Source organism: Callionymus lyra, chromosome 8 (genome assembly GCF_982586985.1).
Source record: "Callionymus lyra chromosome 8, fCalLyr1.hap1.1, whole genome shotgun sequence".
In the NCBI taxonomy this organism is placed as follows: Eukaryota; Metazoa; Chordata; class Actinopteri; order Syngnathiformes; family Callionymidae; genus Callionymus; species Callionymus lyra.
In genome coordinates, this window is record NC_141825.1 from 27,129,506 (window position 1) to 27,142,336 (window position 12,831).

Sequence of the window (12,831 nt, forward strand, 5' to 3'; positions counted from 1 at the left end):
AAAATCAGCACCGAATCATTCAAAACTGGCTAAAAACATGATAAAAATTAGCACCTAATCATTCAAAACTGGCTAAAAACATGATAAAAATTAGCACCTAATCATTCAAAACTGGCTAAAAACCTGATAAAAATTAGCACCTAATCATTCAAAACTGGCTAAAAACATGATAAAAATTAGCACCTAATCATTCAAAACTGGCTAAAAACATGATAAAAATTAGCACCTAATCATTCAAAACTGGCTAAAAACCTGATAAAAAATAGCACCTAATCATTCAAAACTGGCTAAAAACCTGATAAAAATTAGCACCTAATCATTCAAAACTGGCTAAAAACATGATAAAAATTAGCACCTAATCATTCAAAACTAGCTAAATACATGATAAAAATCAGCACCTAATCATTCAAAACTGGCTAAAAACATGATAAAAATCAGCACCTAATCATTCAAAACTGGCTAAAAACATGATAAAAATCAGCACCTAATCATTCAAAACTGGCTAAAAACATGATAAAAATCAGCACCTAATCATTCAAAACTGGCTAAAAACATGATAAAAATCAGCACCTAATCATTCAAAACTAGCTAAAAACATGATAAAAATCAGCACCTAATCATTCAAAACTAGCTAAAAACATGATAAAAATCAGCACCTAATCATTCAAAACTGGCTAAAAACATGATAAAAATCAGCACCTAGTCATTCAAAACTGGCTAAAAACATGATAAAAATTAGCACCTAATCATTCAAAACTGGCTAAAAACATGATAAAAATTAGCACCTAATCATTCAAAACTGGCTAAAAACCTGATAAAAATTAGCACCTAATCATTCAAAACTGGCTAAAAACATGATAAAAATTAGCACCTAATCATTCAAAACTGGCTAAAAACATGATAAAAATTAGCACCTAATCATTCAAAACTGGCTAAAAACCTGATAAAAAATAGCACCTAATCATTCAAAACTGGCTAAAAACCTGATAAAAATTAGCACCTAATCATTCAAAACTGGCTAAAAACATGATAAAAATTAGCACCTAATCATTCAAAACTAGCTAAATACATGATAAAAATCAGCACCTAATCATTCAAAACTGGCTAAAAACATGATAAAAATCAGCACCTAATCATTCAAAACTGGCTAAAAACATGATAAAAATCAGCACCTAATCATTCAAAACTGGCTAAAAACATGATAAAAATCAGCACCTAATCATTCAAAACTGGCTAAAAACATGATAAAAATCAGCACCTAATCATTCAAAACTAGCTAAAAACATGATAAAAATCAGCACCTAATCATTCAAAACTAGCTAAAAACATGATAAAAATCAGCACCTAATCATTCAAAACTGGCTAAAAACATGATAAAAATCAGCACCTAGTCATTCAAAACTGGCTAAAAACATGATAAAAATCAGCACCTAATCAGTCAAAACTAGCTAAAAACATGATAAAAATCAGCACCTAATCATTCAAAACTGGCTAAAAACATGATAAAAATCAGCACCTAGTCATTCAAAACTGGCTAAAAACATGATAAAAATCAGCACCTAATCATTCAAAACTAGCTAAAAACATGATAAAAATCAGCACCTAATCATTCAAAACTAGCTAAAAACATGATAAAAAGCATCACCTAATCAATCAAAACTAGCTAAAAACATGGTAAAACTCAGCACCTAATCATTCAAAACTTGCTAAAAACATGTTAAAAATCAGCACCTAATCACTGATATTGTTCAGCATCATCATTGTGACAGAACTTTTCTTTTTACCTAATCCTAGTGGGAAGACTCTTGGCAGAGGTATTCACTGTCTCTGTGCTTTTCTAGTTCTTCAATGATTTCGAGTCGATTATTTAAGTTGTTGTGTATGATCTGTGTCTTGGATAACTCGAAGAATGGCAGTATTCTCTTGTATGTCCAAGAATCATTGTCGGCCAATAATGCTAATGACATCACAGGACAGCTGTCAGTCAAACTGCCAATTATCACCTCTGTATTTCATCTACTTCCACTTTATTGTGGTGCTTGGATGTGCTCGTCCCCTGAAGGCCTCTTTTACTGGCGGGAGGTTCAGATGTCAATCGTCAGGTTCAGATGTTCACAGGCGTGTGAAGTAGCTTCACACCTGCCGTCCAGTCAAAACTCCCGGGGTGCCCCGGTGCCCTCGTCCTCTCCTTCACCTCTGCAGGAATGTCTTCGCACTTCCTGCCGCGCAACAAAAGTCGGGTCAAACACTGGACACTGGAAGCTTTTGTGGACGCCGGGTTACGACGGGGACTTTCTGTCTGGAAACGCCGCGTTAACGGCGACAACGGGTGTTTGACAAGTTTCGGGGGCGACGCTGGAGAACTTTTTTAACAAGTGCCTGGAAGTGAAGCAGGAGGTCACGGCAGGTCACGGCAGGTCGTCGCTCGAGATTTGAAACCAGTTATCGTTCGATGGGTTTCTTGGATCAACTTTCAACATTAACATGTGTGTGTGTGAGTGTGTGTGTGTGTGTGAGTGTGGACACACTTCAAGGATCACAATGACTGGCTGTTCTGGGGCAGAGGGGGCGTGGTTTAGGAAGAGGGGGCGGGGCCTGAGAAGGCAGTGGTGTTAGAGACAAACCATCTGGTTGACTCCTGCTCACACACACTCACACACACCCTCACACACACACTTGCTGGTGCTCGGACGGGATATGGAGCGAGCTGACAGCTGCGGAAAAGCAAAGCTGGATCTAGAGGACCTGGATGTGGATGTGGAGCGTCTAGTCTTCTGAGGGAACTTTAGAGGGAACTTTAAACTCACTTTGCTGCTGGAGAGTCACCTACACTCAGGTATGTGTGTGTGTGTGTGTGTGTGTGTGTGTGTGTGTGTGTGTGTGTCTGGTGTGATCCGTCAACTGGTGTTTATACGTGTCGGCTCTTTAACTTCCATTCATCCTCTCGAGTTGACTCTCCAACAATTGCAAAGCCTCTCAACAATTATTGACAGCCGAAATGTTCCTGAGCCAGAGTGGAAGAGTTTAAATCCCTGCACGATCCTGGAGGTTCTTCTCAAAGATGCTCGATTTAAGACAGTTAGAGACGAATGAAGACCTTTCTGCTGCAGCTTCCATCATCAGATAGTTTTGAACGTCACAGAACTCTATGACCGTTACTTTAGTTTGGTTCAGTTGAAGATACACAAGGTTTACATCCGTGTGTCGCAGTCCAGAGAGACTTGATGGAAAGATATCAGGCCTGGACGTCAAAACCATGAAAGATCCAACTTGTTTAGAAGAAACTTCTACTGTACAGAAGACAATAGTTTCAGAGAAACAATCGATTTCATCTGAACTTTTCTGCTTCACTTAAATCAATAATCAATCTTCAAAATCAATCTTTAAATCAAGCTGAGCTGTTGTTTCACAGAACTTAACTTGACTGCATGAAGCAGATTAAACACTTGATCGTCATTGATTATGTATCGGTTCTGAAAGTGTTGAATGATACGAACAGAATATTTTTCAGAGAAAGTAAAACTACTATAGATATTGATCAGTCAGTTCATCTACTGATGAGCCTGACGTTTATTTAACTGATTATATATTGAAGAAGAAAATATTAATTTGATGTTTACAGGTCGACAAATACAAAAATGGCAGAGGATCTAAAGGAGAGAAAATCTATTTTATTTTAAGAGAAAAAAAGGATAAATAAGTTTAAATGTAAATATCAATGAAAGATAAAAAAAATATTTTCATTTGATGTTTTATTTGAAATAGCAATGACTGGGGAAACCGACCGATTTAAAACTGGAACTTGTTGTTCGACTGGTTTTAATCACGGGCCACAAAAATAAACACAAATTGCCACGTGTCACTTTCTGCGTTTTATAGAATGAAAGAATCATTTTTGCAGCGGATAAAACCGATGCTTCTGGTCACCTGACCCACCTGCTTAGAGTCAGTGCTTCAAACTCCACTCTTCTCACTCTTGTGTTTTCACATCAGAATAAGAACGTGAAACAGAGTTTTCTGCAACAAGTCTCAAATGGATGACTTCGGTGAGCAAACCTTGTTAAACTCTCAATAGATCTTTTCTTTACGTCATGAATCTCAAACTCTGGTACAAAAATGTGGTCAAAAGCAATCGAGAAATGAAGGCTAAATTAAAAGAGCACTTCGTTTAAAGTGACTCTTTGTAATAAGTGTTCATGCCGACAACACTACTTTGTGTGTTTGTGTTAAGTTGTGTTTAATATTAAGTTGTGTACATTAAGTCTTTTCACTTTGGTTTCTCTCACAAAGACGTTGTATTTAGTTGTTTTTTTCATTTGGTGCTGCATCTTTCCCTGAACGTTTCATGTCATTTATTTGCTACATTCGGACTCAAGTCCTCAGAGAACAAACTTCTCTGCGATGACTTTGGACCTGGACCGGCCCGAGTCAGACCAGAGTGGACCTGAGATGTGACACAGCTGCATGTGAAGCCCTCATTAGACCGGCTGTGCTAACACTGAGGGAGCCGGACAGAACCAGAATAAAAATGTGGTTCTGCACTGGACCAGAACTGTGGTGGAGGTTCTGTGAAGGTTCTGTTCTCGCCCCCTGACGGCCCGTCACTCCTCCGCAGCATGTTAGCTGGATCTGCTCTGACACTCCAGTCAAGCTCTGAAAAAGAGATTCTTGTTTTTCCTCGAAGACGTGGCCATCGAGCGGGCCAAGTCAAACACGCCGGCCCGGCCCGGCCCGACAGAGAGCCCAGTGTTGGGGGGGCGCTGGAGTGTCCATCAGCCGCTTCCTGGTGGAGCACAGACGCCGATTCAAGGTGGACTCGACCACCTCGACTCTCGCGTCGTGGAGCAGGAACAGAGTTTCTTCTCACCGTCGGAGCTCGGGTTTCATTGTTGACGCCGAGACGCGAGGTCATGTGACCGAGTTGCTTATTGTGACAACACTGCGTCCTTTACTTCTCTGTCCTGCCTCGCCACCGACATGACGAGCCAAATCTTTGTGACCGTCAGAAGTGTCACCTGTTTGAGACTCAGAGAAGAGCAGTGGTCCAGACAGAAGCCAGTCGAGATGGTATCTTGTTGGGTTTCATCTGATACTGGTTTTCAAACCAGTGCTTAAATCATGTAAAATGTCCCAAACAAATGGAACCCGTGACATAATAATCAAGACACCTGGACCCACCTGGTGACTCCTCTCATGTCTCACACATACATCCCAATAATGATCCTGACTTGAGTTGGAGGTTTTGCAGCTGAAGAGCAGTGAGTGTGTACTTCAGGGGCTGTGGTGCATCTGTGCCCCCTCGACTGCAGGTATCTCCTCCAACATCTTCAAGGTACAGTTGTTCACTTGTGTTACCGTGTGCGTTTGTAACCGACAGCCTCACAAACGTGGTCCTTCCCTCCTCGTGTGGTCGCCCTCTCAGGGCCGAGCATGAATCCGGGGTCGCCTCGTTCAAAGGCACTACAGTGCGTCTGGTTTTCTCAGCTGTCTCCCTAGAGTTTGGGGGGGGTTCTTGAGAAGGAGGGGTCGGGAGGGTCTGTATTTGATCTCAGCTGGAGTCCTGTGTGTGTGTGTGTGTGTGTGTGTGTGTGTGTGTGTGTGTGTGTGTGTGTGTGTGTGTGTGTGTGTGTGTGTGTGTGTGTGTGTGTGTGTGTGTGTGTGTGTGTGTGTGTGTGTGTGTGTGTGTGTGTGTGTGAGTGTGTGTGTGTGTGTGTGTGTGTGCTTGAGGAATGACCACAACTGGACACTCAAAGAAAAGGTTTACAGCGTCTAGTCCCAGCGAGCCAGGATCAGTGCGCCATAGATTCGGATTCAGCACAATGAAGGAGTGCAGGGTCAAGTGGAGGTTGTGGTGTGGTCTTGTACTTGGACTGGTGGACAGATACTTCGGTGGGTGGCTGGTTTGTTGTGGGGCCGAACTGGACCGATGGATGTTCAAGGAGGAACTGGATTATGTTTGAAGAAGAGTTTCACAGTGAAGTCGTGGGATGGTTGGAACCAAGTCATAGTCATGCACTGACATATCTTAACGTTAACCTGTTCCTTTTTCCTCTAGTCTCGGGGTCCGATGAGTTCGGTCAGAGCTGCAGTGTCCTCCGCCGGCCTCCAGGACTCAACGACTGAGCATAAAGTCCGTAAGATGACGTCCAGCTGCCAGCGCAGCTCCACCTCTGACGACGACTCCGGCTGCGCCCTGGAGGAGTACGCATGGGTGCCGCCGGGCCTCCGACCCGAGCAGGTGAGACCTCATCTACAGTCTGCTCAGAACCGGAAGAAACGGACCAGAACTCAACAGTCCTCGATCGGAACATGAGTTCCTGCAGGGGGGGGGGGGTTCATGGGTCAGCTGTGATGACTTTACTGCCAGTGTTATTCTGAACGGCTCATAATCATAGCCGGGGTGTGTGATAGCGCCCCCGAGCCCCTGTGGTGCTGGATGAGGGGTCATAGTAATAATAGAATGTGTATGGTTTATGGTGGGGGGTTTAATGACTGAACTGCAGGAAGTCTCTAAATGCTCCTCCTCCTCTTTATTTGTCTGTAACGGCCTCTCCCTCATAAAGACACTCAACCCCCCCGTCTCCCTCAGGTCAAAGTTCAACTGTAACTGGCTGCTTTGACCTTTAGAGACGAGTAAAAGAACGGTCATCTTGTCCCGATGATTGGTCTCACGATCGACGCCGGTGCTTCTTCCACAGGTGCAGCTCTACTTCTCGTGTCTACCAGAGGACAAGGTTCCGTACGTCAGGAGTCCCGGAGAGAAGGTCCGAGTCATGCAGCTCCTCCACCAGCTGCCCCCCCACGACAACCAGGTGAGCCTTGACCTTGTCCCAGAGTTGTCTTGATTTCCTTCATGGTAGCAGAACCAAATGAGTAGTTTCTGGAGACACCACATGACCCGTTAGCCACCTTGGACCCACGAGATCCAGGAAGTCATTATAATACGAACTGTTGCCATTTTCTCTTTTGCATTAAAAATAAATCTAGAGAGCCTTTTCTGTGTTATGATGGTAGTAACTGATCCTAACTAACTTCCAAAGAGAGCATATGGGGGCCAGACCTGGGCTCCTGCAAAGGTTTTCTGGATTTCTTGCATTCTTGGACGCCAGAACATACTTCATAGATCAGGGGTGGGCATCCTGGTCCTCAAAGAGCCGCAGTGGGTGCAGGTTTTTGTTCCAAACGATTGATAAAGTACAGTTTAACCAATGAGGTTTCAGCTAAAACAAGCAACAACCAGACTGACAATCAACTGATTACACTCCTAAGACACCTGATTGGTCAAAAGGTGTCTCTTGATCGGTTGGGAAAAAAAACCTGCACCCACTGCGGTTCATTGGGGACCAGGACCCCTGGCATAGATGGACGGATCTTAATTGATGGTTTTAGGCATTACTGGTGTAAAAGTGTTGGACGGACATAAATCACAAGTTTTATCCATTTTGTTTTAAAGATCTGATCTTGACATCCTAGACACTTGGCTGAACGTGAGAATCTTGAGTAGGACCGTCTCATAGAAGGACTAGATCAATATCGACCTCTTCCCTCCACAGGAGCGCTACTGTCAGTCCCTCAGCGAGGAGGAGAAGAAGGAGCTGCACATGTTCAGCCTCCAGAGGAAGGAGAAGGCGTTGGGTCGCGGCTCCGTCGCTACACTGCCACGGAACCTCTTCGGCACCGCCTGTGAGCATGTAGGTACATCCTCCTCCTCCACTGCCACGTAGATTGTAACCGGAGCCGTCTTTGCAGTGCGGCGAGGGCTTCGGCGGTAGCGAGATGGCGGTGACGGCGGCGAGGGCGGGGCCGGAGCATCGCTGGCACCCGGCCTGCTTCACCTGCTTCACCTGTCAAGAGATCCTCGTGGACCTCATCTACTTCTACCAGGAAGGGAAGGTCTACTGTGGGCGGCACCACGCGGAGCTGCTCAAGCCTCGCTGCTCCGCCTGTGACGAGGTACGACCTGACCCCAGTCAAAGGGACAACTGAACCCCAACGGTTCAAGAAGACTGAAACATGCACCAGTTTCATAGAAAGTTCTTAACTTCTTGTTGTCTGTGCTGCAGCTCATCTTTGCAGACGAGTGCACAGAGGCCGAGGGTCGCCACTGGCACCTGAAGCACTTCCGCTGCACCGAGTGTGACCATGTCCTGGGGGGTCAGCGCTACATCATGAAGGACGGTCAGCCGTACTGCTGTGGCTGCTTCGAGTCTCTGTATGCCGAGTACTGCGAGTGCTGCGGTCAGCACATCGGTGAGTGGTCCACACTGAGGTGCATCGACAACAGATTTCCCTGACCCTGCATCGCCCCCTATAGGTGTGGATCACGCTCAGATGACCTACGACAGCCTCCATTGGCACGCCACTGACCAGTGCTTCCGCTGCGTCCAGTGCTGCTGCTCCCTACTGGGCCGGCCTTTCCTGCCGCACGAGGGCCGGATCTACTGCTCCAAAGCCTGCAGTGTGGGCGAAGACCACCATGCCTCCGACTCGTCCGACTCCGCCTTCCAGTCGGCACGTTCTCGCGAGTCCAGGCGCAGTGTTCGCATGGGCAAGAGCAGTCGGTCAGCTGACCAGTGCCGGCAGTCACTGCTGTTCTCGCCCGCCGTGGATTACAAGTTCGAGAGTTTGACAGGCGAGGACACGCTGACAAGGGGACTCCCTCAAATGGACTTGTGGAGGGGACACGTTGGGGAGGACGAGGGTCCAGAGGACAGGGAGGAAGAGTGGGCCGAACATGAGGACTACATGACCCAACTGTTACTTAAGTTTGGGGAGCAGACAGTCTTCCAGGAGTCCAGGACGGACGACGGAGGAGACAAGGGGGGAAGTCTGGCCAGCAAGAAGTACGAAATGTACTGGGCCCAGTCTCAGGACGGACTAGGGGACTCTGCGTACGGAAGTCACCCTGGGCCCGCTAGCAGCAGGAAGATCCAGGAGCTGGAGCTGGACCAGGGAGCTGGCGTCTGCGAGGCCAGCGGTTCCCAGTGGTACGGTGGCTCTTTGGAGTTCAAGAAGTCGGACACGAGCGCCCGCGGCTCCTCTGACTCGCTGGCCCTGTCCAACATCACAGGTGAGTCCAGAACTGGAACACCCCAGCCACAGTTAGCGTTAGCATCGATGCTACACTATGTCAAACTCAAGCAACAGAACTACAGTTTGGCCAGATCGTTGTGTTTTTAAATAAAAGAGTTAAATCATTAAAGTGTGTCAAAAACAATATTACCTTAAATGTATCTTTAGAAGATTCTTTTTCTTTAAGATTTGACATCCGAGAGGTTTCTAGAAGGAGAAGCTCGTTCTCCAAACTTTTAAAACAATATTACTTTCTGTTGAAGTAGAATGTTAAAAAAAAACTATGTTTGTTTGTCACTTCAGGTAAATAAAACTTAGTCGTGTGTATTAAAGCATGACAGTCATTTTAGTCAACATGACTTAATCAAGCGATGATAAATAGATGAATTAAAACACTAATTACTGCTCAAATTGAATCAGAAATTCATTATTATTATGATCTAGTTTTTTCCACCACGGACACCTTGACGTCAGTCTCTCACTCGTCCTAACGGTTCACCTCCTCTCAGGTGCTTCTGGTGAGGGCGACGTGAAGGACCGCCCACTGACCTACTCTCACTTCCACGACCTTCAAGCGGACGACTGCGAGAAGACCAGCAACATGGGAACCCTCAACTCGTCCATGCTTCACCGCAGCGCCGCGTCCCTGGTGCTGGAGCAGGAGGAGGAGGGCGTCGCCGAGGAGCGTCCGGAGAGCCGAGCGCTGCCCCCTCGACGCACCCGCCCTCAGTCCAGGACGCAGCAGGTGAAGTTCTCCGACGACGTGGTCTACAACGGTTGCTACGGAAACCCGCCGGCACGCCCGCCGCCCATGAGCGAGCGGACCCGGCGGCGCGCCCATCACTTCGAGGAGCAGGGACCGGAAGTCCGGGCTCACCACCACCACCACCACCACCACCGGAGGCACCGCAGCCGCAAGTCTCGCTCGGACAACACCCTGAACCTTCTCCCTAAAGACCGGGGACAGCTGTCCAGACTGAACGGCAGGGGACAGAAGGATCCACCTCTGGACACCGTGTCGGACTACAGGCTTCAGGGTTTGAGGAACTTCTGGGAGGACGAGGACGACTGGTGCTCCACCTGCTCCTCCTCTTCCTCCTCCGACTCAGAGGAGGAAGGCTTCTTCCTGGGTCAGCCCATCCCTCGACCCCACAGACATTACCGCCCCGAGGAGCTGCCCGGAGACGTGCTGGTCTTCCAGGGTCTACGGACTCAGTCCAAGAAGAAGAAAGGACGCAAGGGGAAGAACTGCATCATTTCCTAGTCACGAGTCGGCCGATGACATCACCTGTCGCATCCCAAACTGCTGTTTTCGTTCGATAATCTATTTATCAAATATTGTGACACGCGTGTACATATTGTACCTAAAAGGATATTTTTATACCGGCTCAGTGGTGTCGCCACAAACTCTCTTCGGAGCGATATTTAATCAGCGCCACTGCTTGACCTTTTCAAGTGACCTTGTGCTGATGACATCATCAGCGAGACTCCTCCCACCTTGAGTAAAAAATGTACAGATTGAAATGTCAAATTAAAAAAGTTAAACCTCTTGGGTTTGATCTCATTTCCTTTTCAAATGACAACGAATTGTGTCGATTTAAATCGACCTTGAACCTCCATCAGTAACTAGTTCGTACAGACCTGGTCTCGTGATCGACACTGACGTCAGGGTTTGTCACCGCACGTCATCAATTCCTTAAGTTTCCACCTCGTAGGGTCTTGTTTAAACAACACTGGGCGTGACTACAGCTGGAGGTGTGAAGACCATTTTCATGTCATAATGGACCCACTCTCGTAACCTCTCCTTCGCTGTGATTTCAGACGGGGGTGAACTTCACAAACGAACGACTTCAAAACACGATGAGAGACTGACTGAAGACATTTGAAAGATGTGAATCAGAAGAGCACGTGTTTTACATCAGTACATTAATATTAAAACGTGTATCACAGACAGTATTGAATCAATAGACTCACAATATCACACAGTATTAAAAATACACACCACACATTTTAGTTATGGGTTATTTGGTTGTGTAAAGAAACACAATTATATTATATGTAGACATATTTAGTTTTCAAAGTTCTAATGGAATTCTTCACTTTTTGCAAAGCTTTAAACACAGTATTACACAGTATTTAAGTGAGTAATTGTGTGAATGCTTCCCATCATTCACACAAAACTGTTATCAATTCAAGTCCTTTCCAAAATGCAAGCTATGGTCTTTCTTTTATTTCTTCCACTCTTTCTTTAATTCCCTTTTTCTACCCCATTCATTTCAATGGGGAAAATGTTAAACTCATGTTTCAACTCCTTCCAATTTGACCTACTACTACTACTTCTACTACTAATACTTCTACTACTAAATCTACTACTAATTCCACTTCCTCTACTTTAACTAATACTTCCACTACTAATTGTACTACTTGTTCCACTTCTTCTACTATTATTTTTCTGCTACTTCTACTTTTACTACTAATTCCACTTCTTCTAATTTTACTACTAATTCCACTACTACTTTTATTGTTCTACTACTTCTACTACTAATTCCACTTCTACTTTTACTACTAATTCCACTTGTTCTACTTTTACTACTAATTCCACTACTACTTCTACTTTTATTTTTCTACTACTTCTACTTTACTACTAATTCCACTTTTACTACTAATTCCACTACTACTTCTACTTTTATTTTTCTACTACTTCTCCTTTACTACTAATTCCACTTGTTCTACTTTTACTACTAATTCCACTTGTTCTACTTTTACTACTAATTCCACTACTACTTCTACTTTTATTTTTCTACTACTTCTCCTTTAATACTAATTCCACTTTTACTACTAATTCCACTACTACTTCTACTTTTATTTTTCTACTACTTCTACTTTACTACTAATTCCACTTTTACTACTAATTCCACTACTACTTCTACTTTTATTTTTCTACTACTTCTCCTTTACTACTAATTCCACTTGTTCTACTTTTACTACTAATTCCACTTGTTCTACTTTTACTACTAATTCCACTACTACTTCTACTTTTATTTTTCTACTACTTCTCCTTTACTACTAATTCCACTTGTTCTACTTTTACTACTAATTCCACTACTACTTCTACTTTTATTTTTCTACTACTTCTCCTTTACTACTAATTCCACTTTTACTACTAATTCCACTACTACTTCTACTTTTATTTTTCTACTACTTCTCCTTTACTACCGATTCCACTTGTTCTACTTTTACTACTAATTCCACTTCTTCTAATTTTACTACTAATTCCACTACTACTTTTATTGTTCTACTACTTCTACTACTAATTCCACTTCTACTTTTACTACTAATTCCACTTGTTCTACTTTTACTACTAATTCCACTACTACTTCTACTTTTATTTTTCTACTACTTCTACTTTACTACTAATTCCACTTTTACTACTAATTCCACTACTACTTCTACTTTTATTTTTCTACTACTTCTCCTTTACTACTAATTCCACTTGTTCTACTTTTACTACTAATTCCACTTGTTCTACTTTTACTACTAATTCCACTACTACTTCTACTTTTATTTTTCTACTACTTCTCCTTTAATACTAATTCCACTTTTACTACTAATTCCACTACTACTTCTACTTTTATTTTTCTACTACTTCTCCTTTACTACTAATTCCACTTTTACTACTAATTCCACTACTACTTCTACTTTTATTTTTCTACTACTTCTCCTTTACTACTAATTCCACTTTTACTACTAATTCCACTA

The 12,831-nt window shown here is 44.0% G+C and overlaps 1 protein-coding gene across 3 annotated transcripts in view; it reads left to right on the plus strand.

Annotated features, from left to right (window-relative positions):
• Positions 1-10,621, plus strand: part of prickle1a (prickle homolog 1a) — a 21,479-nt gene extending 10,858 nt beyond the window's left edge. For 2 of the 3 annotated variants that reach the window (XM_087796866.1, XM_087796867.1), the window contains exons 2-8: positions 6,056-6,238; positions 6,699-6,812; positions 7,554-7,691; positions 7,750-7,953; positions 8,064-8,250; positions 8,315-9,070; positions 9,582-10,621. In XM_087796866.1, coding sequence (XP_087652992.1) covers positions 6,056-6,238; positions 6,699-6,812; positions 7,554-7,691; positions 7,750-7,953; positions 8,064-8,250; positions 8,315-9,070; positions 9,582-10,336 — 2,337 coding nt within the window. In that variant the 3' untranslated portion in view covers positions 10,337-10,621. Of the gene's footprint in view, positions 1-2,740; positions 2,837-6,055; positions 6,239-6,698; positions 6,813-7,553; positions 7,692-7,749; positions 7,954-8,063; positions 8,251-8,314; positions 9,071-9,581 lie in introns of those variants that run through there. The other variant, XM_087796868.1, reaches the window with a different exon arrangement.
• The last annotated feature ends 2,210 nt before the right edge of the window (positions 10,622-12,831 follow it).